Genomic DNA, 26,828 nt, shown 5'->3' with positions numbered 1-26,828 from the left:
CTGTATGCTCCCCTCAGCACCTCACCGTGGGCTATGTCCTGGAGCCTGCTGTAGCTCCCCACGCCGGTCCCACCCGGGGCAGGCAGGTAATACCCACACCTCTTCCAGGCTGTTCTCTGCACTGCGTCCTCACACTGCAGATCACCGTTTCCACAGAAAACAGGAAGGAGCCCGGAAAACCCCAAACCTGGTTACCCATTAACCCAGCCCTGAGCGAGGGCCAAGTGGACGGGCCTCATTTTCTCACCAGAGCTGGTTACAGTTAGTCCAGGGGAGGCACGCGGGTTTTAGCTCTTGTGCCAACTTCAGTTAATTCTGTCTGGCTCTGGGTAGTGCTGTCTTAACAACAGGGAAGGGACGTAGCAATTGACTAGCAATGTCTGTCAAGGGAACAGGATCCGGAAGTGGCTGTTCAAGTGTCAGGTATTTGTCATTCCTGGTCCACCTGCAGAGGCTTGTGGACCTTACTTAAAGGGGCCCGTTACAGCACCATACAGCTTCCTGAGACTCTCAGGGTTGAGTCAGATGCTTTCAGTCCTGCCTGAATCAGACAGAAGAGCCCCCAAAGCCAACACCTGTCACTGTTTCACACATCCCACCAGCTAGATAATGAGGGCCTCTCAGCAGTCCTTTGGATCAGAGATTCAGCTATACAAGCAGGATGCGAGGCCCTGGTGAGGACATGGCTGGCAACCACAGCCCACAGCTGTCTTCCTTAGTGGTCAGGCGACTTCCATGAACTGGAAAGTCTGTGGGTTTTTTTTTTCATCTTCTTCTTTTTAGTTGAAGCACATCTTTCAACCTCAGGAAGGTGTAGAATTAATTAACTTCTGCTGTCTGAATGAAACTTTCTTCCTTAGAGGGCACCTGATGTGGGTATACAAGTTAACCCTAGGCAGATTTAGAATTAAATATATAGCATACTAAACCAAGAATTAAAACTTTAGGGGGCGCCTGGGTGGCTTGGTCAGTTAAGCGTCCGACTTCAGCTCAGGTCATGATCTCACAGTCCGTGAGTTCAAGCCCCGTGTTGGGTTCTGTGCTGACAGCTCAGAGCCTGGAGCCTGCTTCCGAGTCTGTGTCTCCCTCTCTCTCTGCCCCTCCCCTGCTCATGCTCTGTCTCTCTCTGTCTCAAAAATAAATAAAAAACATTAAAATTTTTTTTAAACTTTAGCATACTATTTCTGTTTAAAGAAAAAATCTACATACGTTAAGTTTTTTATATAAATAGATTAAAAAATTTTTTTAATGTTTATTTTTTTATTTTTATTAAAAAAAATTTTTTTTTAAGTTTTATTTATTTTTGAGACAGGGAGAGACAGAGCATGAACAGGGGAGGGTCAGAGAGAGGGAGACACAGAATCTGAAACAGGCTCCAGGCTCTGAGCTGTCAGCACAGAGTCCAACGTGGAGCTCAAACTCATGGACTGCGAGATCATGACCTGAGCCGAAGTCAGACACTTAACTGACTGAGCCACACAGACGCCCCTAGTGTTTATTTTTAAAAGAAAGAGAGACAGAGTGAGAGCAGGAGAGGGGTAGAGAGAGGGGGAGACACAGAATCCGAAGCAGGCTTCAGGCTCTGAGCTGTCAACACAGAGCACAATGCGGGGCTTGAACCTACAAACCGTGAGATCATGACCTGAGCCAAAGTCAGACACTTAACTGACTGAGCCACCCAGGCACTCTTATATAAATAGATTTTTAAGAGAAATTAAGTTTCACCATACTTATAGGTTGGATTTATTAGATTTACAAGAACGATCTAAATCCTCAGGAAATTTTTGTTTTTATCAGATAAGTGAGATGCGGAAGATCCAGTCATCTATAAATGCACTTTAAAATATTTGAAGACACAAGTTTGTTAAAGGTCCATTTGAAGCATTTGATAAAATCTACTAGATCTTTTTTTAAATTAATTTTGTTTTTAGGTAGGCTTCACACTCAGCACAGAGCCCAACGTGGGGCTTGAACTCATAACCCTGAGATCAAGACCTGAGCTGAGATCAAGAGTCAGACACTTAACCAACTGAGCCACCCAGGGGCTCCAGATCTGTTAGACCTTCAAACAAGATTTCTTTTTTTTTTTTTTTTAAGTTTATTTATTTATTTTGAAAGGGGGAGGGGCAGAGAGAGAGGGAGAGAGAATCCCAAGCAGGCTCCACGCTGTCAATGTGGAGCCCAACTCAGGGCTTGAACTCACAAACAAACATACAAACAAAATCAAGAGTCAGATGCTTAACTGACTGAGCCACCCAGGCACCCCTTGAAACAAGATTTCCAAGCTGAGTTTTAAAGGTTAAGAAAGAACTAGTGTTTTGATTCAGTAATTTTACTGGTAGAAATGAATTGTGGACTCTACAAATAAACTTTCTTTAATAAACCACCTTCATGAAACCACCCAAATGACCATCTACAGATGAATGGATCAACAAACTGTGGTATGTCCATACAGTGGAATACTAGTCAGCAGTAACAAAGGGAGGGACAACTGATTCACAGAATTTGATTGATGGATCTCTAAACCATATGCACAGTGAAGAAAGAAGCCAGGCTCCAACAGAAAGCAGATCAGTGTTTGCCAGGGGCTGGCATAGCACAAGGAGAATGACTGCCAATGGGAGCAAGGGAACTTTCGGGGTGACAGAAATGTTCTATACCACAATTTTGATGACCTGAGTGTATACACTGTCAAGACTCATCACATTGTACAGTTAAAATTGGTGAACTTTATTGTACATAAATTGTACCTCAATACTGTTGCTCTTAGAAAATAATACTATTCTCAAAAAAAAAAAAAAAGAAAGAAAGAATATTATTCTCAAGGTCACTAAAACCTCCATATTCAACATGAGGAATGAAGCAAGATCACCTTCTGAGAATTTAATGGGAAGGGGAACGGGTTGTGAGGAGAGAGGCCAAGGAATAATGTGGTTATTGTAGAAAGCTGGAGAACCAGCTGGTGGAGAGGCAGAGTAGGCCCTCATTTGAAATTTCTGATTATGAATGAATCAGACCAATGACTTTTCTAGTTGATTGAATGACTCTTTTCCAGCAGGTATAGAACAAGCAGGAAGTTAGTTATAACCAAGATCCAGGTTTTGCCTGGTATATTATCTATTGCCATATAACCATTAGCACACAATTTCTGTAGGTCAGGAGGCCTGGCATGGCCTAGATGGGTCCTCTGCTCAGGGTCTTACAAGGCTGCGATCATGGTGTTGGCTAGGCTCATCTGGAGGCTTGACTGGGGAAAACTCCACTCTCAAACTCATTCAGGTGGTTGGCAGAATTCACTTCCTTGTGCTGCATGATGGGGCCCTGGCTTTTTGCTGGCTGTCTGTTGGAGACTGCTCCTGTGGCCCCAGAGGCCACTCACTGTGCCTTGCCATGTGGGCTTCTCCAACATGGCTACTGTTGGAGCCATGGTTGACTTTATCAAACCTGCAGAGAGAGTTCCTCTATCCATATGGCTAAGACAGTCTTATATAAGATAAGGCAATCATTGCCTGGGGTGCAGCCCATCACCTTTGCCGTATGATATAGCTTAAACATGGGGATGACATCCCTTACATTTGCCATATTCTGTTGATTAGAACCAAGCCACAGATTCTGCCTGTATCTGTGGAGGGGATTATACAACGGTATGGACACCAGGAGGTGAGGGTCATGGGGTCCATTATAAAGTCTGTTCCCACACCTGGTGACTGCAGTGGAGGGAAAGGTGGGACAAGGACTGAGGTTATTTGAAGGGGTGGTTACAGATATGAGGGTCCATGAGCCCTTAGCAAGATAAGGAAGGAAGTGGAACCAGGAGGTGACCAATGGCTGGAAGGGGATGGCGGGGTCAATGATTTGAAGAACTCCTTGAGGTTGGAGGGGTTTGTTTTTTTTTTTTTTTTAAAGTTTATTTATTTATTTTGAGAAAGAGAGAGCCCACAAGCAGGGGAGGGGCAGAGATAGGGAGACAGAGGATCCAAAGCAGGCTCCTCATTGTCAGCAGAGCCTGATGAGGGGGCTCGAACCCATGAACCATGAGATCATGTCTTGAACCAAAATCAAGAGTCAGATGCTTAGTACACTAAGCCACCCAGGCGCCCCAAGGTTGGAGAGTTTTTGCCATGGGAAGGCTGAGAGGGGGAGCTTGAAGGAGAGCACTTGGAGGCTGGAGAACTGAGTATTTGAAAAACAGGATTCTCTAGAGGAGCCATTTTTGATGATGGTGGGTTCTGTGGGTGTGGGCAGTTGAGGTCACTGGAATCAAAGGGGTCTCCATGGCCTCCCTGCTCCTACCCCTGTCCCCTTGCTGTCTATCCTTCACATGGTGATTCCTAATACATACACCAGATCATGAGTCTCCTGGACACTTAACCCTCCTATGCCTTCCTGACTCAGAGTAAAATCTAACACCCTCTCATGACTTGTCCCCCACCCCTCTCAGACTTTATCTCCTTCTGCTCTCCCCTTGCTGTCTAACCCTAGCTACACTGGCCTCTGGGGCTAGTCCTTGACCCTCCCTGCCTAAAACACCCTCTTCTCTGATAGTTTCATGGCTCCCTCCCCTTCCCTTCCTCTCTCCCCCACTACTACCTTCCTCCCCTAGTGTCAGTTCAGACTGCTACCTCTGGCCTTCCCTGTCCATCCTATGTAAAACAGCACCTTTCCCTATCACTCTCTGTTCCCTTATCCACATCATCCGTCTTCCGCATCAAGCATTCCACCTATATATGTATTTGCCTAGGTGTTTATCATCTGTCTGCCTCTGTGAATCTGGGGATCTGTTTTATTTACTGCTGTATCCCAGCACCTAAATGAGTACCTGGCACATCGTCAGTACTCCCTACGTGTTGTTAAGAAAGCAGAGCTGGTTTCTATGTCCCGAGGGGTGGCTGAGTTGATACTGATGGGTCTGAGGCCAAAACTTTGAGGTGTAGGCCAGGAGCTGTTGTGGAGGCTTGGGTACCTCCTCCTCTGATATGTGGAAGGGGTAGAAGATAGAGCACTTAGTAGGCTGTCGAACTTGGCAGTTAAGAGCTCTGCCACCTAACAGCTGTGTTATCTTGAACAAGTTACTCAGTCTCTCTGAGCTTGTTTCCTCACCTATAAAATGGAGATAATAATAGAAATAAAACCCAGACTGTGAAGTTGTGTAGACAGACTCAGAGCCCACATGTAAAGCACTTGGTACTGGGCAAGTGCTCAGTAATGTTTGGATAATGTTATGTGACTTGTGCACCTGCTTATGATCCAGGACTTTCTGCTACTGTCCAAACAAACTTTGCCATTTACTATTTTTCTGATGTGGGGGAAAATTATTTTACCTCTTAATGTGACTGGGTTTTTCATCTGCATTACAGAGATAATAATTCCAGTCCTGGCTCCCTTGACCAGATTGTCAAGAGGTGTGAGTGGGATAATACCCTTGGAGGCACTTGAAATGTAACACGCTATATGATATAGGGCATTACTACTTTTCCTTCTTGTTGACTGGTTCCTTTTATGGTTGCTGGAGTTGTTCATTATTTTACAGAGGCTCTAACAGAACATCTGGGTGCCTGGGCTGGGGTGTTACACACTGGACTTCTTTGAACAGAGCAGGGCAATCCAGATCTTGCCCAAAGGCCTGAGTCAACCCTGACTTTAAAATGGCCCTGGGGCTCAGGGCAGAATAGGTTGGCCAGCTAGCTTTCTAAGATTCATGGGCTGAATGATACTCTTGCTTCTTTTTACTCTGACATGAAGTTAAAAAAAAAAGTCCTGAGAGCTGGGGTCTTTGGAGACCCAATGCCTGGCCTCTTTTCACCTGTCACTGTGAAATAATTGAGGGCCCTCTCAGCAGCCCTATTCATGAGAAACTCAATTTCCACAAACAGAACCCGCAGGCCTATGTGGCTAGCCTTTCACCGAAGCTCCAGGTAGGCTGTGTCCCAGGCAGTCAGGAGAGAAGCAAGCAGGACAGACAGTCTGGGTCAGGGAAGGTATGAACATCAATAGTGCCTCCTCCCCAGTGGCTGGGGAGCTGGGATGGTGACACTGTGACACACAAGCCCTCCAGGTGACACTGATCATTGGTTTCCTGGAACCCACTGGCAATCAGCCCTCCTAGTCTTACATTATGTTTTCTGGGGGAGTTCTCCAGAAAGTTGGGCCCAGTGCAGACACAATTCCATTTGAGGGTATCCAACCTACCCCTGTGGGATCAGAGAATTGTAGGTGGAGTCCCTATACCTGGTTCCTTAAACTCAAAGTAAATTGACCCCTGGACCATGTGTATGTGTGTGTGTGCACACACAGTAGTCAGTAGCTTACAGTGGCCCTGATTCTCCCATTCGTGTCGAACTCCCAGGCTGGAAGGTAAGGACCAGCTGATAGAGACTATCTGCCAACATCCATTCACATCTATTTCAGAGAACAGGGCTAAAATGCATTTCCCAGCCTCCTTTGCAGTTTGATGTGGCCAACCACCAAAGTTCTCACCAAGTGGATGGACATATATACACATGCTACTCTCGGGACTTGGCTTTAAGACTGGTCATGCCTCTACCAGACTTTCATTCCTCTCCTGCTGGCTTAAACCCCTGGAGACCTAGTGTCAACCATGTAGGCACAATGCCCTAGGGGATGGCAGGGAATCAAGATGGAAGGAATCTGGGTTCTAGAATGCCTACATTGGGCAGAGCTTCTTGCTGACTTGGAACATCCATCAGGCAGTGACACAAAAAATACATATACTTCTAGGGCACCTGGGTGGCCCAGTTGGTTGAGTGTCTGATTTTGGCTGAGGTCATGATCTTGAGGTTTGTGAGATCGAGCATTGTGTCAGGCTCTGTGCTGACGGTGTAGCTCTTGCTTGGGATTCTCTCTCTCCCTCTCTGCCCCTCCCTACCTTGCACATGCTCACTCTCTCTCCCTCAAAAAAAATATATAAACATTTTTTTAAAAAGAAAGAAAGTTCTATCTTCTTTCATCCACTATGTTATACCTGGGCCTCTTTGTTACAGCAGCCAAGGTTTACTCTCACTAGCACAGGGGAGAAAAGCATGATGGGCTGAAGGCTTCTCAGGCTAACATAATAGTCCAGCCCACCAATCCTTAAGGCCTGCCACTGGATGTCTTAGGCTTTGTATTACAGGACGCAGCTTGGGAAGGAAGCAGTGCACTCTATTGGGTAAGACTGAATCAGACCTTCATTTCCACTTTGGCTAGAACATTGATTAATGTCGTAAATTTTGGGTGCTTTCATTAACAAATTGAATCTCAACTTCCTCTTCTGTAAAATGGGGATAATAATAGTACTTTACTCCCAGGGCTATGGGAGGATTATATGAGATCATGTAAATCAAGGGCTCAAAACTGTTTACTGTTACTAAGGCAATCAGGTGGTATCTGGGCCTGATTCTTCCTACCCTCCTTCCCCAGGAAGGAGGGAAGGAAGCTAATGTCTTGAGTTTTCCACAAAGTCAAAAAATACTCAGTGACTCTTAAATGAATTATAAATTTCCAAAGCATCCAACACAAAATGTTTCTTATGGATCTACTATGGGCCAGGGACTAGGAGGCACCTGGAGGACAGAGATGCCCTTGTGGAAATTAATTTCCACTTTGCTTCTCAGAAAGTTATCAGTCCTTTCCAGGCCCACAAGCTGGAGCTCAGTTCACCTACTGAATAGAAATTTATGTTGACTAGTAAAGAAATCCCAACTCTTCTTCCCACCTCCTTATTGGATGTCTGGGCCCTGCCACACCCAGATTGAATCATCATCTTGGGGTGGTGGCATCTGTGTGGCTGAGTCAGTTGAGTGTCTGACTCTTGATTTCAGCTCAGGACATGATTTCAGGGTGGTAGGATCAAGCTCCACATCAGGCTCTGTGCTGGGTGTGGAGCCTGCTTGGGATTCTCTCTCTCTCCCTCTGTCCCTCTCCCCTACTCTCTCTTTCCCTGTCTCTCTCTCAAATAAAATAAAATAAAAGAAAATAAAAGAAAATAAAAAGCATCTAGGTGTTACCAATGAATAGGTAGATTTGAACCTGGAAACTCCTTCTCCCAGTCACTACCCCAAGCAGGACTGACTTTCTTTCTTTCTTTCTTTCTTTCTTTCTTTCTTTCTTTCTTTCCTTTCCTTTCTTTCTTTCTTTCTTTCTCTTTCTCTCTCTCTCTCTCTCTCTCTCTCTCTCTTTTTTAAGTTTATTTCTTTATTTTGAGAGAGTGAGTGAGCATGTGAGCGGGGGAGGGACAGAGAGAAAGAGATTCCCAAGCAGGCTCTGGGCTGTCAGCACACAGCCTGACCATGAGATCATGATCTGAGCCAAAATCAAGAGTCAGACACTTAACTGACTGAGCCACCCAGCATCGCCCCCACCCCCAAGCAGCACTTTCTTAAAAGGTCTGACCTTGGCATTTGCCTTGGTATTCACCTGGCAGAACCTTCCATGGCTTGTATTGCCTATAAGCTAAAGCCCAAACTCTGCATGGCACCCAAGGTTTTCCCCAATTTGGATCCAGCCTCTTTCCATTAATGACACTAATGACTAAGATTGAGTGTTTCATATGGCACAAGCTCTGGGCTGAGGGCTTTATGCGTGTTGCCCCATTTGATTTCCGCTAACTTTAGGAGATGGTGACTTGGCTTAGTTGTCTCATTTATAAAATGGGAACGTTCCAAGAAAAGCATCCCCACAGTGTCCGGGGTGTAGGTAAAACAGTTAATAGCCATTACTGCATCATCCCTATTTGATTGATGAGGAAGCTGGGGTTTAGGGGTGTTAAGTAACTTGCCCAAAACCACAACCCTGAAAAGTGACAGAGGTGGATTCTGAACCCAGGAAGTCAGGCTTCAGTGCCCAGGCTAGCCTGCCTTCCCTTCATCGCTGAAGGCCTGCACTCAACTTAGAACCAACTTGCAGGGCACCTGGTGACATCTCCAGGCCTTTGCACATAGGTTCCCTGTGCTGGTAGAATGCCTCCTCTGGTAGCTGTCCCCTCCCCCGTGGCCACCCTAGGCAGAGGCAGACAGCCCCTCTGTGTCCCCTCAGCCTTCTCAACAGGCCTCACTCCACTCTCACCTCACCAAACTGTCATTAGAAGGAGGGCACACACCCTCAGGGTGACAGTGTCCCCATCACCTCTGGCTCCACCATGCCTGATCTGGCACAGAGCAGACCTCTGCAAATGCTTGTTAGAATTACTGCAAGCCAAATCCATCAGGGCAAGAGTGGAGACCGATACCTGCTGGCAGGGACGCCTGCCTGTTCTCAGCTGTCAGTGTGCGCTCCAGAGCGAGTGCACTTTTCTTTGGCCAGAGCCTCCTCCCCATTTGCCAGAACTTCCAGTACCTTGGCCCCGTCTCTCACTTTGCTCTCCAGCCTCCCCACAAAGTCAGCCAGCTGGGAGTTCACCCTTACAGGGGCCTGTACCATCCAGCAGCTTGAGTCTGGAAGATTCCTCACCTCCCCAGTTTATTTATTCAACAAATATTTATTGAACACCAAATTAGAGCCAGGTACTGTGCGTGGCACCAGATACAGGGTAGAAAGCAAAGCACACATGGTCTCTGGCCTCACGGAGCTTACATGCTGCCGGGGGAGACGGTCAACCAAGAAGTAAACACACATGATGTGTAATGGCAAGTGCCCCATGAAGGAGAAGAATAAGAATAAGGGACTTTGAGATAGATGAACTAACTATTCAAGCAGTCAGGGAAGCCTTCTCTGAGGAGGTGGGTTAAAGCCAAGGCTTGAGGGTGTAAAGAGCTCAGCCATGAGAAAGGTAGGGGAAGAGCATTCTAGGCAAGGAAACAGCATATGCAAAGTCCTGGAGGTGGGAATAGGTTGAAATGTTGAGAAAAGGAAGGAAAGCCAGGGTGGCAGGAACACAGCGAACAAGATCAGAACTGGCTGGAAATCAGGTTGGGCCCAGAAGAGGAAGAGCTTGGATTTTATCTTTGGAATAATAGGGTAATCGAGTAAGGGTTTTATACCAGAGTTGGTATGATATGATTTGTATGTTTAAAGCTCTTTCTGGTTGCCTTGAGAACAGAGTGACAAAGCAAGAGAGAAGCAAGGTGACCTTGTGGAGGGCAGTGATCTGGGGGCAGGTGAAGTGGCCACACCAGGGTGATAGCTGTAGGTTCAGAGAGAAGAGTATTGACTCCAGAGATATTAAGAAGTAGAATCTTTCTGAGGTTTTTAGGAGAACTAAAACAACTTTATTGGATGCCTGCAACAGCCCCAGCAATGGGGTAGGAGTTGGGGACACCAGAAAGGGTTGGGGATAGAAACAAAAGATGTAAGTCCTCAACCCCGGAAACAAATACATAGTCACCAATCCCCCCCACCATCTCTTGGGGGAGAATGAACCCAAGGTCAACTCAGATGCTGGAAGTTCTGGGCCATTTCCATCTCATTCGATGGTGTCAACAGACTCTCCTAGAGTTGGGGACTGGAAACATGGAAATGGGCTTCCATATTCTCGGGCTATCAAGTTGTCAAACTGCAGGATTGTGGCACTGACATGGTGTCAGGGGAGCAGTGTGCCACCAGCTGGGATAGCCAGGGAGACGAGGAAGGGAAGAAGGGAGTCTCGGAGCAGAAGCAGCCCCTCCCGTCCTCTGTGAGAAAGGACAAGTCGGGCTCTGCCTTCTGTCCCCCTCTACCCGCTCCTGGGAGCCTGCTGACCACCCTGCCCTCCCTGTCATCTCCCTCAGGAGCACTCTAGGCCGGTGACCCCCTCCTTAAAACGACACCCTCTCTCCCCACTGCTACACATCTCAGATGTATCCAGGAGGACAGAGATCTGATGGACCTAACCCTGAGGACTGAAAGAACACTTCAGCTCTTCATGCCTTCTTGAGGAATTTGCCTTTTTTAAAAGAGATTTCTGGGTCATTTAAATGATCTCTGCCCTCTGCTCTACTTCTCTGAAAGGGCCCTCTCCCCCAGGGTTTTAGCAAACTCTATTTCTGAGCCCAAGGACCTCCTCAATTTAGTCTCTGGGGAGGGTAGTTCCATCAAAGGGTGGGGGTGAAAGAATCTTGCCAGGGGTGACATTTGAAGGAACTATTTAATAACCAGTGCAAATAAGCACCAAGGAATTGCCAGCTGGAGGACCCCATAGTCTTGGGTCTACCAGGCATTAACCAGCATGGGGTCCTGGGGGAAAAGCCACCCAAAGCTACCTGGGGCAGGGGGCCACTTAGAGGCACTCAGGGGATGTGAATACTTGCCAACAAGCACAGAAGTGGTTCTACATTTTTTACAACTGGTCTGGCAGTACTGGTCCAGCTGAATGTCAGTCCTGGGTCTGCCCCAATCTTGTCCAGTCTCTGCTGTTCCACCAGGAATGGTCACCAGGCCATTTGTTCCCTCTCTTAGGCCCAGGCGGAGCTGGGTAATGAAATGGCCTCTGAGCAGAGCCAGCTGCGCGGAATCCTGGGTGAACAGGATCTCAGGCCCTTGACCCACTGTGTGACCTTGAAGGGCCGAGCCGCCTCTGACTGTCCCTCCTCTCACCCCTCCTTGCAGTTATTTTTGTCCAGCCTGACGGCCCTTGGCTGTCCCCACAGTCTGGGCTCTGTGAGCCGGATACAAACCAGGCAGCACAAACGTCTGGTGTGGAATCCCAAGAGGGTTCCTCTCTGGGCGCCATCACATGGGAACATGACCTTCCACACTGTGCACCCAACGGGGACCACACATCTGGAGGATGGTGACGGCGCGAGAGGCCGGGAGCTGGGTTCTCTTTACTCAATCCTGGCTCTTGTCTGGGAACGCTGTCCCAGGCCTGCTGGTGAGAACGCCCTGTTTTGGAGTCTTACTGTTGCCCAGAAATCTCCCAGCTCTGTGTAGGGAAGTGTGGGTCAGCTGGAGGGTAGGTGTCTGCAGTGGGGAAGACGGCCCGAGCAGGCCCTGCTGGGCCCCTAATCCCCAGGCCTTGGCCGTGGTGCACAGGGCAGCTGTCCTGTGGTTCACTGCAGTGGGGTGGGCAGGGGCAGACAGGGGTTCTCCGGAGACAACTTTGTGGCCCCTGCTCAGTTACTGTCTCAGGAAGCAAGGCAGACACTACGTTCTGGCCCTGGGGGCCTGGGAAGGCTGCACCAGTCAGTCACTGCTCTGGCTGGGGGTCTGATCTCTCTAGGCAAGCAATCTGCCCGAGGCCACTGTGCCTTTAGGTGAAAGCTTTGTTCCCAGACCTTAGATTCATGCCTGCTGCCCCCTGTGTGCCTGGGGGGCAGGTAAGAGCCTGGGCAAAGCTAGAGGGGGCCCTCCCACGACTTATCTGTCCAGGTAAGAAATGAGACGAGGCCTCTGAGATCACAACAGCTCCAAGAGAGCTGGGTGGACAAGCTGGGACAGGCAGTGAGGAGGGGAGATGGGCCAGAGGAGGAAGGGGCGCCTCTGATGGGTGAGGAAGATGCCTTCATAGATAGATGAGCCAGGCCAGGAAGCAGGGCAGACGATAGCACTGTTTTTAGAGCTCCTGGAAAAAGAACCCTCCTCACTCCCGGGGAGAAGCCGGCTCAGAAAGCCCCGATTTCAGTGATTTCAGAGACCCAGGAGTGGCAGAGCACAGCTCCTGCTGGCCTCCCAGCAGCCCCTGGGGAAGAAGGCCTGGGGGCAGGAACACCCACATAAGCAGGGGACCCCAGGATGCCAGGGAGCACGGGGGAAGAAGATCGCACGAGGGGTGCCATGTGGCTGCTCCTGGCAGCCCTGATGTTGGGGGCCATGGGGAGGGGGGCAGCGGGCCTCTCCAGGGGGCGGGCCCTCCGGGTAGAAGATGCTCCTCGACTGGGCAGCACATGCCTCCGGGCTGGCAGGACGGTACCAGCGGCTCTGCGCACGGGAGTGGTTCGGAGGGCGGGGATGGGGTAGACCAGAGAGGAGGCGCTGGGGAGGATGGGACCGGGCACTCTTCCCAGGACGGTGAGCTGGCTGCTGGGGGCTGACAGCCCTGGACAGCTATGGAAGAAGGACCAGGGCCAGGCAGGGAAGGCCAGGGGGCCAGCGGGCGTGGGAGAAGGCTCCATCTCAGCTGCGTAGCTGTTGAGGTGTGAGAGAAGACGAATCCGGACAGGGTCTGCACGGCTGCTCGGCCCTTCCAGCACCCCCAGGTACCTGATGACCTCGGTGAGGCACTCGCGAAAACCGATGCTCCGGAAATCAACTGCCAGGGCTCGGGCATCAAAGAATCCTGCAAAGTGAGGCGTGATGAGGGCATGCCAGGCGGGGGACAAGTGCTGATCCTGGGGTCAGGTCTGTGTGACCCTGGGCATGTCACCTCACCTCTCTGAGCCCTGGTCTCCACATCTGTAAAGTGGGAATAATCACCCCTTCCTGGGGTATCTGGGGTGTGTTGTGAGGACCAAGTGAGTTCACTGAATTATGAAGCAGGATAAAATGTAGAGTATTGTTTTCCTCGAAATTCATGATTAATGCAGAGAAGAAACTTTGCGACCAAGGTACTGTTGTTTAAGTGGACGCTTTGCCAGGTGTGACAGGCCTGCGCACGTAGAGGTGTAGAACACCCCTGCCTGCTGGTGGGGGCGGATGTTGGGAGGTGGCAGCAGCAGCGGTCAGAGCTTGGGGACTCCTCAGAGAAGGCAGCATGATGTCACAGTGAAGCCTGAGGTCTTTGGACCTCAACTTCTCCACTTGACTAGCTGCCTGACTGTGGACAAGCCTCTTAATCTTTCTAAGCCTCAATTTCCTTGGCCGCAAAATGGGCATATAGTGATACTTGCTGCACAGGGTTGTGACGGTGAAATTAAATGCAACGGTGCACAGATACAGTCAACGAATTCATCATTTACACCTGACCCTTGAACGACATGGGGTGACGGGCACTGATCCTCCCCCAGGGCAGTCGAAAACCTGAGCAAACTTTTGACTCCCCAGAAACTACCTAGAGTGAGAACCGCCAGAGATAACGTTTTACCGTGATAGCAATTTACTGGAGAGACGAACTGCTCACGCGGAGATGATTAGTGTCTCATGGAGTCTTAAGCAGATACTCACAACACTTGAGCTCACCGCAAGAGCAACAGGAGGTAGCTAGGAAATTATCACAGTAGCACGGTATGTATAGACTACAGCGACTTTTATGCGATTAAGATTATAATGCATCTTCGCGTTTATATTTCTCTCCACTGCAAATGGCACCATGTGCAGTCTGTAAGTATTTGTATGAGGAAGTTTTGATAAGTTGTAACGTCCATAATAGATGCGTGTCTATTTTACGGTAGCGAATGATAAAACAGACCAGCATCTCCATTTATTTCACGCATTCATGACATACCTAACTTTTTCGTACGTTTTCCCAATATTTCTAGGCTATGTGGTGCATCTGCAATTGTTTTTCAAACTGTTGCAAATCTCTAAAAAATTTTTTAACACATGTACTGCGAACACTCTGCATAGAAGAGGACCTGTGCTACTCAAACCTGTGTTGTTCAAGGGTCAAGGGCATATTAGTGGCTTGGCCCCTGTGGGCATTTGAGTCTGTCCCCTAGCCTGAAGGGCTGTCAGGAAAGCAGGACCCCACTCTGGTCCTCAGCTGCTGCCATCAGGCTGGGACCCTCTCTTTGGCTGGTTTCAGTGAGGTCTGACCAGGTGGACTGCCCACAGAGGTATTTAATTCTCACTGCCTTTATACCTGCCCCGCCATCAACCACCTTCTGTGCAAAGACAGAATAGCCTCTGTGAGCACTGGCCTCATGACTATGGCGGCAAATATCTGGTCCCTGGTTCATGGCTGAGGCCCCCACAGAGGGACAGCTCTACGGGAGACGATGTTTGGAGTCAGGCCTCCTTGGGGGCAAGACCTTGTTGCATACTTAACTATGCGACTTTGAGCAAAACCCTTCAGTTTCTGTGTTTGCTGTTCTTTTTCAACTAACATTTTCTGAGTTCTTATTGAGTACTTAATTTGCATTATCTGATTTAATCCTTAGAAAAACCCTGTCATTACTCCCATTTCAGAGATGAGAAAACTGAGGAATAGAGAAGCTAAATCATTTGTCCAACGTAATAGAGCTGGCAAGTCATAGAGCCAACCTCGCAATTCATGGGATTCGAATCAACTCAATTCAGGATTCTAACCCAGAGGCAGTGCTCTAAGCCACATCTCTGTCTTCCCATTAGCCCTTAGCCAGAAAATGGTGATGGCGACAACCCCCAGCCTCGAGATTCTTATAGGAATCGAATGAGATAACAATGGTGAAAGCATTTTGAAACTACAAAATGCTGCCCCAAATATTAGTCACTGTTTTTCTTTTAATTGGGTAACCATAAATGTAGTTTGAAGTATCTCCCCCACTGGTTGACCGGAATCAGAAGTTTTCACTGTTGGCCATGCCTTCCTTTGGCAGAAGTTCTCAAAGCGACCACCTGCATCAGGGTCATCAGGCATGCTTGCTAAACTTGCAAATTCCTAACCTCCAGGCCAGACCTCCTGGCTCAGAATCTCCGGGGTGTGCCCCAGGGCTGCCTGCCCCTAGATGATCCTGCGCAGTTCACTGAAGCTTGAGAAGCACCAGGCTGGGTCAATTAAAATGCAACTGTCCCCTCCAAAGGTAGCAAGTTAAGGTTTTAGGACTTAGGTTCTTGTGTCAAGGTCTGTGGAGCTTTCCAGCTTTCTCGGTTGTGAAATCACCAAAATATACAGTGAGGCTTAGTCTTTTGAAAGCCACAGTTCCATGACTTCACGTAATGCACCAGCTCAAAGTAACGGAATGAGTTACAATTGTATGCTACCACAATCCCACGACCGATCTTGAACTGTGAGCATGACATACGATCCCAGCACTGCTGAGGACACACTATTACCCCAGCGCTAGCCCAGAAGGCACCCCAGTGAACATCTGTGGCTAAAAATCTCAGGCAGGCCCCACCCAGGGGTTCAACTGGGATCCCAGTGAGAATGAGTTCATTCAGGCTAATGCTTAAGGAGGGTGGGGGCTAAGGGTGGGGAAGCCAGAGGGACAGTCTGTGTAGAAGAGCTCCTCCAAGGGCTAAGGCCGGAAGGAGTGGAGTTGAGAACAAGGTTGGGACACATGGGGACACTGACAGTGGAGAGGGTGATACTGAAAGAAAAGAGACAGGCTTTGTGGCTGCTCCACCTGGACCTGCTTTAGCCCCACCATAGACTGTGAGCTCCATGAGGGCAGGGACCCCATCTGCTTTGCTCACCAGTGGATCCCCAGGGCCTCGCCCCCACATATTTGTTGCTTGAATGACTCATGGGAGAGAAAAGCATCAGTACCTGTCCCACCAGTGGCGTGGAGCATTTTCAAGTGATCCACTGTCATCTGCAGGACCTCGGCCTTCTCCAGCTTGGAGGAGCCCTGTGTGCGCAGAGGACAGAAGTGTGAAGGCTTCCAGCTGACCTCTCTCTCACTTCCCGGCAGCGTCAGCAACCTCACCAGCTCAAGGTCATCCTCCCGCTCCACCACTGCCAGCTTTTCGGCTTCTGCTTTGGCCAAGGCGCCCAGCCGAATAGATTCTCTTCAGGTCTCATTTTCGTCTGCCCGCCCGCTGCACCGTTGAGCGTCCCTCCTGCAACGTCCCCCCTTCCCTTGACTTCCACGACACCCCATGTTCTTGCTTCTTCTTCCACCTGGCTCTTGCTCGCTAGACACACTCTCCCTGGGAGGTCTCGTATGTGACCTCCATGACTTAGTGCACCGTCACCGGAATGCCACTCCTGCGTGCCCATCTGCCTTCTAGACCAGCTTTCCTGGGAATCAACTCCACACCCACCACGCCCGAGATCATCTTAGCCCCACAGCGCTTGCTCCTCCTCTATTCTCTCTTGAGCAATGATTCCTAAGCGTCCAGCATCACCTGATCTCCCAAGTGAAACCTGAGTGTCAGACTCTCCACGTAAGTTCTTGAGGGCAGGTACCAGGTCTAGGTCTAGCTGGGCCTGTGAAAGTTTGAGTGAACGTCTGTGGAATGACTGATTTCTTCTCAGGAAGAAAGGCACATGACCCATGACCATGCCTTGGAGCACAGGGTAGAGAATCTTCCAGGCAGTCTGATTGGTTTAACTGTCTGGCTTCCACTGTAGTCTTCCTCTTCCACAGGTGCAACGGCAGGGGGCTCGCTCCCCGGGTAGCCTGTTCCACTTTCAAATGGCTCTGGGACTGTCAGTAGCACAGAGGGCTAGGGGGCTTTAGAACCAAACACAGTTCGGTGTTCCCATTCCGTTCTGCTGTTTACTTAGCTGTGTGATCTAGTGCGAGTTACTTTACCTCTCTGTGCTTCAATTTCCTTACCCGTGCCATGGGCATAATAATCCCTACCCTTTGGGATCATGGGGTGATGGACACAGAGCCACAACATCTGAGACGCCACAGCAAATACAAATTTCCATTCCCCTTATCCCTGGCCAGTGACAGATATCAGTACACAAAACCCCAGCACCTCAGGCAGCTGCCACCAATCAGTAAGACATGCCATGAAAAACGGACCTTATCTGTCACCTGCATGGTACTTCCTCTAGCACAATCGGGAATGTCACACACCTGTTTCTCAAAGGCAGTGGGGACCAAGCGTCGCAGTTCAGAAAGGCTGCTGTTGATGCGGTCCCGGCGCCGTTTCTCTATAATCTAAAAAACAACGACAAGAATTTACTTGCAGCCACTTCACCAGTTTCCAACGTGCTTTGATGGCCACTGACTCATATTTAAAATATTGTGAAGGAGAGAAGTCTAGTCTTACTTTATGTAGGAGGAAACTGAGGCTCGGAGAGGAGCAGTGACTTGCCTAAAGTCACATAAGAAGGAAGTGCAAAGCTGGGAGTAGAACTCAGATCTCTTGTCTTGGTCTGTTGGGGTGCTATTCAAAATGCTTAACCACTGTACATCAGGGTACCGACCAGTCAGAACAGGGACACCAGCCCCCGCGTGGGAGCAGTTCCTGGAGGTTCCTGCAGGTCGAGGTCACCTCCTCAGTTGCTGGGTCATGAAGAGGCTTTGCTTCCAGTCCAGAAGACCTTCCATTCACACTCATTCTCACCTCACCAGACTGGTAGCAGAATGCTGACAGCGGGGCAGACATTATGACCCCCATTTTACAGATAAAGATGAGGGCTGGAAGGAAGTGGTTTGCCTAAGTGAGTGGCAGGGCTGGTCTCTGCCACATTCCAGGTCTTGGGACTCCCAGGGCAGAAGCATAGCCGCATCCTGGGAGAGAAGGGGGTGCCGGGATAAGACGGCCAATAGCAAGCCGGGGAGCTTCCTTCTCTATCCCCCTGCCCTACCCCTTGGCACACAGAGAGGAAATGAAAATTCTGGGCTCAGAGAGTAGAGACAGAAGGCTGGAATAAATAATAAAGCCTAACTGTGTGTCAGGTGTGGTTCTGGGTGCATTATATTAACTCAGTCGTCAAAACAGCCCTTTGAGGTAGGCACTGTCATTTTTTCAGTGACACAGTTGAAGAAATGAGGCACCGAGAAGTTGAGTGGCTTGCCCAAGGCCACTCCGCTAGCCACTGGCAGAGCCAGAATTTGCACTCAGGCAGTCTGGGTGATATTTCCGACCAGGGTTCTCTGGGCTGGGCCCCTGGAGACCCAGGGCAAAAATTTGCTGGGCGACTCCGTGGAGACAGACACTCACCCCTCTGCGTTTCTTCCTAGCTTGCATCTGCGAAGGGCTCGGGGTGGACAGCGGCCTGGCCATCTGGCTGCAGACGAAGAAGAGAAAGGCTGATTTTTCAGAGCTCAGGGACCATCTCCCTGGCCTGGGCTGACCTTGGAGGAGGCGGGGATGTGGGCGGGCAGAGCCCCCTCCCAGGCAGCCGTGGTCTCCCAGGCGGCTCAGGGCTCCCAGGCCGGGAAGTGGCGCAGGGCAGGCGTGGGTGGGGGCCCATTGCTCCCCCGGCCAAGTCCCCCCTGCGCTCGGTTTCCTGCACTAGGGTCGCGCGGCGGCTGGGGCCGCGGGGGGCGGGGGGGGGGGGGGGGCTGGGCTCTCGGCCCGACCCCCCTCGGCCTCGCCCCCTGCCCCTCGCCGCGGGCGTCGGGGAACCGCAGCCGGCCTCGGGGCTCCTGCAACCCGATCCCGGGCGGGGCGGGCGAGGGCGCGGGCGGCGGCGGCGGGGCAGGGCCGGCGGGTTGGGTTTCAGAGAGAGCCGCTGGGAAGAGCGTGGAAAGAGCAGATGCCGCCGCTTCCCACGGGCCGGGCGCGCCCGCCGGCCGCCCTCCGCCCCGCCGGCAGCTGCCGCCTCCTCCCACGCAGCGCGGCCCGGGAGAGGGGGAGGGGGCATCTGGGTCACAGGCCCCCTCGGACTCTTGGGATGCCCCGAAGGCCCCGGGCCCGCATCGCGTCGGGCCTCGCTTCGCAGGTCTGGCACAGGATGGATGTTTGCTCGCACCCGGGAGTCCCCGTCACCCGGAGGAGGCTCAGCCCCGGGGGGTCTTTCCTGCCCAGACTGACCAAAATCTTCTGCAGCCCAACTGCTCGCCCCCCTAACGGTTTCCTGCTTAGAGGTTCTTCTGGAATGGAGGGGATTCGTAGAGTTACACTGAGGACCATTCATTTGGCCAACACCCTGGAGGCCCCATTCAAGTCCCGCGCTGGCCTAGATGCGCAGTCGGCCAGGTCCCAGCGCTCCAGACGCTCAGCTCCCGGAGTGGCCGGGGAGGCGGAGAGTGTGAGATGCCCTATCAACAAATAACTTTAGACGAGGTGACTCCCCTGCCATTTCAGAATGCAAAATGCCACCCACATGAACAGGCACCCGTGAGCTTGCCTCGTCCTCCCTCTCCCCCTCTGCTGTCTCCCCTGGGCCCCCATTTCAGCGAAGGCACCCCATCTCCCAGGTCTACAAAGCTACCTGGCTACCACTTAAAAAAAATTTTTTTTTTAATATTTTTATTTATTTTTGAGAGACAGAGCGCGAGCTGAGGAAGGGCAGAGAGAGAGGGATACCCAGAATCCAAAGCAGGCTCCAGGCTCTGAGCTTGTCAGCACAGAGCCTGACGCAGGGCTCGAACTGGGAGATCATGACCGGAGCTGAAGTCGGAGGCTTAGCCGCTCAACCGACTGAGCCACTCAGGTGTCCCTTACCACTTTTGATTCTTCTTCTGTCCTCACCCGCTCATCCAAACGTGCCCATTCTGTGTCTAAGACACATCTCACCTCTCTCCTCCTTATCTCCACCACTGCTCTGAGGATCAAACCTCTATCATCTCTCACCTGGATGGCTGCAAGACCCTACAAACAGGCACAGTGCTCATTTAAATGTACATCTGATCTTGTCACTCTCTTAAAACTCCTCAGGCTCTCAAAAATAAATAAACATTAACATTAAATATATATATATACATATATATATGTATATATATATTAAAAAGGGCACATTTAAAAAAAATATATATATATATATTAAAAGGGGCACAGTCAGTCAAGTGTCCGACTTCAGCTCAGGTCATGATCTCACAGTTGATGGGTTCAAACCCTGCATTGGGCTCTGTGCTGACAGCTCAGAGCCTGGAGCCTCCTTTGGATTCTGTGTCTCCCTCTCTCTGCCCCTCCCCCACTTGTGCTTTGTGTCTTTCTCTCTCTCTCAATCTCTCTCTCTCAAAAATAAATAAACATTAAAAAAAAAAAAACCCTCCTCAGGGCCTTCTCAATGCTTTTAGGATCAAGACCACTGTTTTTCAGGTGGCCCAGCTGGCTCCTGTCACCTCCTAGACTCAACTCTCTTTTGTTCTGTGTGCTCCAGCCTGTGGACGCCCTAACTTGTTCCTGTGGTTACACACACTGTTCCCTAGCCTAAAATTCTCTAGTGCACGCTGTCTCCCCACCTCCAAGCCCAAGCCCCTTTGCCTAGTACCTTCTCCCACTGTTCAGATCTCAACTCAAATGTCATCTTCCTGGGGGAGCCTTCTTGACATCTTCCCTCCTACTAGATAGCCCCTGCTCTACCCTCTCCTAGCATCCTGCATTCACAGCATGTATTGCTCATTTGTTGTTTTTTGTTTATATGATTATTTGATTAATGTCAGTCTCTCCACCAAGTGCATAAGCTCCCTGAGGTCACGAACCATGTCTGGCTCATTCACTATTGTAGCCCCAGTACCCAACAGTGCTTGGAACAGGGCAGAGCTCATGGTTGAGCTCCCTCCTCTTGCCCTTGTCCTTGGCATCACTGGGGAACAGAGAAGTGACAACATAAAAGCTACCTGCTAGGCCTTTGTGGAATGGGCACCTGTGTGGCTCATGAGGAAGGTGCCAGCCCAAGTGACTACCCTCCTGGCATGAGAGGTTAGATCATCTTCGTCAGCTGCTCAAAGAAAGAAGGTTGCAGGAGAGTCCACATCAACATTGATCAAATCCCACTGCTGTGTCCCTGGCTTTGTCCAGCTACGTCTGGAAAAGGATATCTCCATCCAGACATCTGGATGAGAAGGGCCGGTAAGAGGCCTATGAAGCTCCTGGGAAGGATGGCCCAGCAAGCTGGGTCCAGGGCTCCGATAGCCAGATCCTGAGGTCTGGAGGGCACCTTGTTTACAAAGCTACACTCAGGACAAGCCCCAAGAGTCAAGGGATACCAAAACATGGCCTTTGTCCCCCCTAGGCTGGATAAGGAGTCTCCAGGGGTATTGGGTTAGCACTGCGCACGTCACTGCCCCTCAGCCTGATCCCTCCTCAGGGACCATCTGTCAGAGGCTGACGCACCCCTTTCAGGGCATGGTGGCTTTGCTATCTCTTTTTCCACTCACTCGATCACTTGTTCTCTGCAGTATTATCCCTCTTCCCTGACTCCCATATCTCACAGCCAAACTTCACTTCAGTTGTCTTGGCATTACTACCTATCTTTCCCTCCTTCAAGCCTAACAAAAGCCCCATTTTACAGATGAGGATGCTGAGCCTTGGAGACCTAAGGCAGCTTGCCCAGCCTATGCAGCTGCTAAGGAGCAAAGCCAGCATGGGAATCCATGTCTTCTGGCTCCAAATTCAGCATTGTTTTCCCTCTTGATTCCTATTTCCTGTCTGTCTGAATAGCCCTCCAGTCCCCTTATCCTTAAACTCCCAAGAGCTCAACCAGAGCTCACTTCCAGGCTGTGATCTGGCCCTGACATTGGGGGGAGGTGTGAGAGTTTCTTGTCTGCAAGTCTGAAAATAAGGCAGATTTTCACAGACCCAGAGAAGATATGCTGACCACCAAGATCTGCTCCATGGGCCTCGAGTGGTCCCTAGCCTGATTTCTGGGGAGGTCTCTTGGGGGGTGGGCAGATTTCAAGTGGTCTGGCTGCCAGTCCTGACTGCCCTCAACACCCATTCTCAGTTTCCCCCTCGGGAACTCCCCCCGTGGAACCCTTGCAGGTGACCCCACTCATTTTGCATCAGCCAAAGAAAGGCAGGATCACAATGTCCCCCAATGAAGGGATTTCAGGGAGTGCTGAGCCCCCTTGTAAAATAAGGAAACTCTGAGAGGGGAAGGGTCTGTTCCAGGCCACACAGCAAATCAGAGGAAATTCCAGAACTGGAGCCAAGTCTATTGGCTTTTAATCCAGTATTGTCACCCCCCCATGTGTGTCACTCCCTCACGTGTGTCACGCAGCCAGTATTCCTTGTTCTAGACAGTACTTCCACATTCACTTGTCTCAGGTATTGCACAACAGCCTTGTGAATTAAGTAGTATTGGGGCTATTTCACATTAGGAAAAATAATCATTTGATAGATGGAGTGACAGAGACACAAAGAATTCAGAATTGTGCCTAGTAAGTCTTCAGACTTCTAGTCTTTTCATTAGACCATTCTGCCTCTTGAACATGGCATCCTCCAACTAAATGGCGACCCCTTCGAGAGCAGCACTTGCCAGAAGCTACCTTGGGCCAAATCAGGGAGCTGTGCCCTTTAGATACATTATCTCATCAAAGGCTCACCCTGTGAGGTAGGTATTAGCATACCAGTGTTGTAAGGGAGAAAATGGAGGTTCAGAAATGCCCAAGTTAATGGTGGTGAGAATCAAACTCAGGTCTATCTAACTTCAAAGGCCACCATGTGCCCTAAATCATGTAGGAAAGACCCACAGACCTTGACCCAGTGCCTGCCATATGACAGGTGCTCACTGAATGTTCACAGAGAGGGTGGGGGGAGAGAGGCTATACTCTCATGTGTCAGGAGGCTGGGTTCAGATAGGAGTGATTTTCTTATATGGGGCAAGATGCCATCACTAGGCAGATCCCGCAGGGACAACAGAATACACCCTGCTCCTTATTCTCACATCTCTGAGGGGGGGGGGGGGGATTTGCGCCCTGCCTCTGACCCCAGGGAAGCTGGCTGCCCCAGTCCTGTGGCCCTTGCCACTGTTTATCTGACTTTCTTTGTACATGAAGCTCTTCTTCTCTGAGAGTTCCCCGAGGGCAGAGGCTTAGCAGGATACATCTGGGTCCCCCATGCCCAGCCCAGGGTCTGGGCCACAGCAGGCATCGTTCAACACTCCCTGAATTGAAGCATTGATGTCTGCTGGGGGGAGGGCCCTTTGGTGAGTGCTACAAAGAGGGGTCTATAAGTCAGCCTCTGCCAGATGTCCAACTGCTTTCTCTGCTCTGAGGGGGTCTGCTCCTCTAAGAATCTAGACAGTGTCTAAAAATGGGCTCTGGCTAAAAGGACAAAATGCTGTATAGGAAAAATCTACCCACTGATCCTTTATGCCATTGCCCAAATGCCACCACCTTCAAGAAGCCCTCCCTGATGCCTCTGGTTGTAAGTGACCCCTCCCTGCTTGGGTGCTCTCACAGTCCACAGTCTGTCTCTCCTTCTGTCTTCTATCCTATCCATGGTCTTTGTGTGACCTGGCAGGTCACTGGCCAGGCTGCAAATTCTTAGAAGACAGAGCCGGCTCTCTGGCATCGATTTCGTCCCTCTGATTCATGAAGACCCAATGACATTGAATTTGAGAACCCCCTTCCACCAGCAACACATGGGGCTGGGCCCTTCCCTGCTGCTAGCAGGCCCGGACTCAGAGAATTGCTTCTCTAAATAGCAGTTTCTGCTAAACAATTTAAGAAAGCTAATAAGTTGCATAGGAAATTATATCATATACCCCAAAACCTAATTAATGTACAGGATGCAAGGGGGTTATCTATTGCCTTACCTCCTGTTATAAGCTATAAATACTTGGAAGCTGATGGCCTTTTACAAGGATTTGTGATTGAGGTAGGACATCCTGGTCTCAGAAAACTGGAGTCATTGAAATTATGAAATGCCCTCAAAAACATCCCTAAGAAGGAGCTGAATCAATCTTTCTTTCTTTCTTTCTTTCTTTCTTTCTTTCTTTCTTTCTTTCTTTCAGAGCATGCTGGAGTGCCAGTGGGGGGGGAGGGAGAGGGAGAGAGGGAAAGGGGGAGAGGGAGAGGGGGGGAGGGGGAGGGAGGAGGGAGGGAGAGGGGGAGAGGGGGAGAGGGGGAGAGGGAGAGGGAGAGGCAGAGAGTGAATCTCAAGCAGACTCTACGCCCAGTGCGGAACCCAACTGGGGGCTCAATCTCAGGACGCTGAGATCATGACCTGAGCCGAAATCAAGAGTAGGACACTTAACTGACTGAGCCACCCAGGTGCCCCCTGAGTCCCCCTTTCAAATCTATTCTAGAGAGTCAGGTTTGGATGAGCCAGGAGAGATCAGATAGCCCTCTCTCTTTCCCACTCCATGTCCTCCTTTATTTTTTTTGATGAGGAAACAGGCTCAGAAAGAAAAAATAATGGCCCAAGTTCACGTGGTGAGTTGGTGGCAGATTTGGGGCTGGGACCCAGGCCCACAGACTCCCACTCAGTCCCTGCCTCTCTTTCAGGGCTCTGGGTATCACATGTTGGGTGCCTGACATGAATTAAATACTTGCTATGTGCTAAGCCCTGTGCTAAGCTCATGACATACACTATCTTATTGATTTTCCCAATAAACCTGAGATCGGTTATATTGTTTATAACCATTTTACTGACGAGGAAACTGAAGCTTAGATTGTTCACAGAACTGGGAGAAGTAGCAGAACTGTACAAGTGCAATTTGTTCTACAAGTCTGAAGCAAGTCAGGATATTTAGAGCTGAAATACATTGGCAGCAGGGTGTGCAGTAGAAAGAGTGTTGGAATTGGAGTCTCCGCCCTCGCACTGACAAGTCAGCTATTATTTTCTTCAGTACCAAAGCCTTAATTCCAAAGTCCAATTTGCTCAAGGGAGGGGAGGTTTCCCTTCCCCCTGGAAGCGTTTTGTGTACTGCATGAAAAGTGCACCCAAGCTAGGGTAGAATTGAAAAAGTACGGCTATTCTGCCTACTCAGGCAGATTCTGGACCGGGGTGTGTGATACCAATAGTCTATGAAGGTTTCCTAAGATCTTCAGGGAAATCTCCTCCAAGAGCCTCAGCCTGGCACTTCCACGCAAGGAGGATCACCAACTGGGCACGGCATCCCGGAGCTGAACTCCACTTCCATCCCGACACCCTCAGCCCTGAATGGCCCAGAGCGCAGAAGATCCAGGCACTTGTGCGTGTCACGGCCCACGCTGCACAAGTGTCCCCGCCTCCCACCCTCACCCCTACCCCACACACACCTGCGGGCAGTCGCCCACACCTGCATCTCCCGGGGCCATACGGAAGACGAGTCCTGGGCCCGCTGAACCCGTCCAGGCACTCCCAGTATCCCCATCCCGGCCCTCACCTCAGCTCGCCCTCGCGGCCCACGTCGATGGGTCCGTCGGACTCGCTGTCAGAGCCGCTCGGTTCCCTGGGCCGCTTCATGGCCAGCGCTGGCTCCAGGTCTCTGCGCGGCGGTGCGGGCTACCGGCCGGAAAGTCGGGCCCCGCCCAGGCCCCGCCCAGACCCCGCCTCAGCCCCGCCCAGCCCCGCCCAACCCCGCCGCCCTTTCCCAGGGCCCTCTCCTGTGCCGCAGCCCCTGGCGCCCCCGCGCCCCCTCGCCCCCGCGGTGACGCGCAGGCCGAGCCGTGGGAAGGCCCCGGGCGGTCACCGCCCCCTCCGACGGCTGGGAGGTCCGGCTCTGTTCCGCAGTCCTGGCCGCCGCGCGCTGGGTGGCCTTGGGCAGGTGCCCTTGGAGCCCCCCGCCCTCCCCGGGAAGCCAGGGGTCCCCGTCTGTCCCTGGTCTGAGCGGGGCGCTGCGGGCGCTGCGGGTCTGCCCCAGTTTTTGCAAGCGTCGAGCCCACCAGCTCCTGCCTCCTGGCGTTCTGGATGAGGCAGACACTTCGGGTTTGGTGAGGTTGGTGGGGGTGTCTGTGGCCTGATCTTCGACAACAATCTCCCAGCAGCTTTTCCCATAGGGATACAAAGCAAGTGGAATGTGTGTGCTGGAGGGGGGAGGAAAGGCTCTAACATGAGAAGAGGCTGTCATCCCCGCCGAGAATGGCTGAGGTTGTGCCTGCGCCACCCGAGCAGAACAGCTCAGGCCAAGAGAACCAGACTGGATGGTGGGGGTCGTGGGTGTCCCTGGGAATCAGTTTCCAGTTCACCAGAGGCGTTACTGGCCTGGGAGGCCAAGAGTGCCAGGAGAGGGCTCATTCTCCAAACTGTGGCAGGGCCTCAAAAAGGGGGGTGGGGAGGTACTCTCCAGCCTCCCTTCCTGGGTCTCCTCAAGAGCAGGGAGGAGGAGATGGGAAGGTCTTGATGTGGTGGGTCAGACACCAGAGGTCTCTCCCCTTGACCTGTCCACAAGGACACAGAGGAAGCCACCCCTTCACTTGGGAGAATAGGATTGTTCATCTGAGAATAACTGTGCTTTCACCCCCACAGCAAAACCTGCTTGGGGACACTTGGTTAGGGTAGTGTGAAATAACATTCCTGTGCCCCCTTCCACACGCGTTCACAGACACAACCACATG

The 26,828-nt window shown here is 50.9% G+C and overlaps 1 protein-coding gene and 1 long non-coding RNA gene across 2 annotated transcripts; one reads left to right on the top strand and one right to left on the bottom strand.

Moving 5' to 3' along the window:
* Positions 1-9,455: 9,455 nt before the first annotated feature.
* HEYL (hes related family bHLH transcription factor with YRPW motif like) lies at positions 9,456-25,788 on the bottom strand. Its single transcript, XM_019430180.2, has 5 exons — positions 25,658-25,788; positions 18,616-18,682; positions 17,523-17,606; positions 16,259-16,340; positions 9,456-13,189 (listed from the first exon to the last, which is right to left on the bottom strand). The coding sequence occupies exons 1-5, from the start codon at positions 25,735-25,737 to the stop codon at positions 12,516-12,518; spliced, it is 987 nt and encodes a 328-aa protein (XP_019285725.2). The 5' UTR covers positions 25,738-25,788; the 3' UTR covers positions 9,456-12,515.
* On the top strand, positions 11,677-18,349 carry LOC128775511 (uncharacterized). Its single transcript, XR_008420218.1, has 2 exons — positions 11,677-11,785; positions 16,311-18,349. It is a non-coding gene; the product is annotated as an uncharacterized LOC128775511 (long non-coding RNA).
* Positions 25,789-26,828: the final 1,040 nt, after the last annotated feature.

The sequence above is a fragment of the Panthera pardus genome, unplaced genomic scaffold, assembly GCF_024362965.1.
Source record: "Panthera pardus isolate Hobbes unplaced genomic scaffold, ASM2436296v1 HiC_scaffold_11, whole genome shotgun sequence".
NCBI lineage: Eukaryota > Metazoa > Chordata > Mammalia > Carnivora > Felidae > Panthera > Panthera pardus.
The sequence above is the reverse complement of the archived record's forward strand: the minus strand, read 5'-3'. Positions and strand labels throughout refer to the sequence as shown.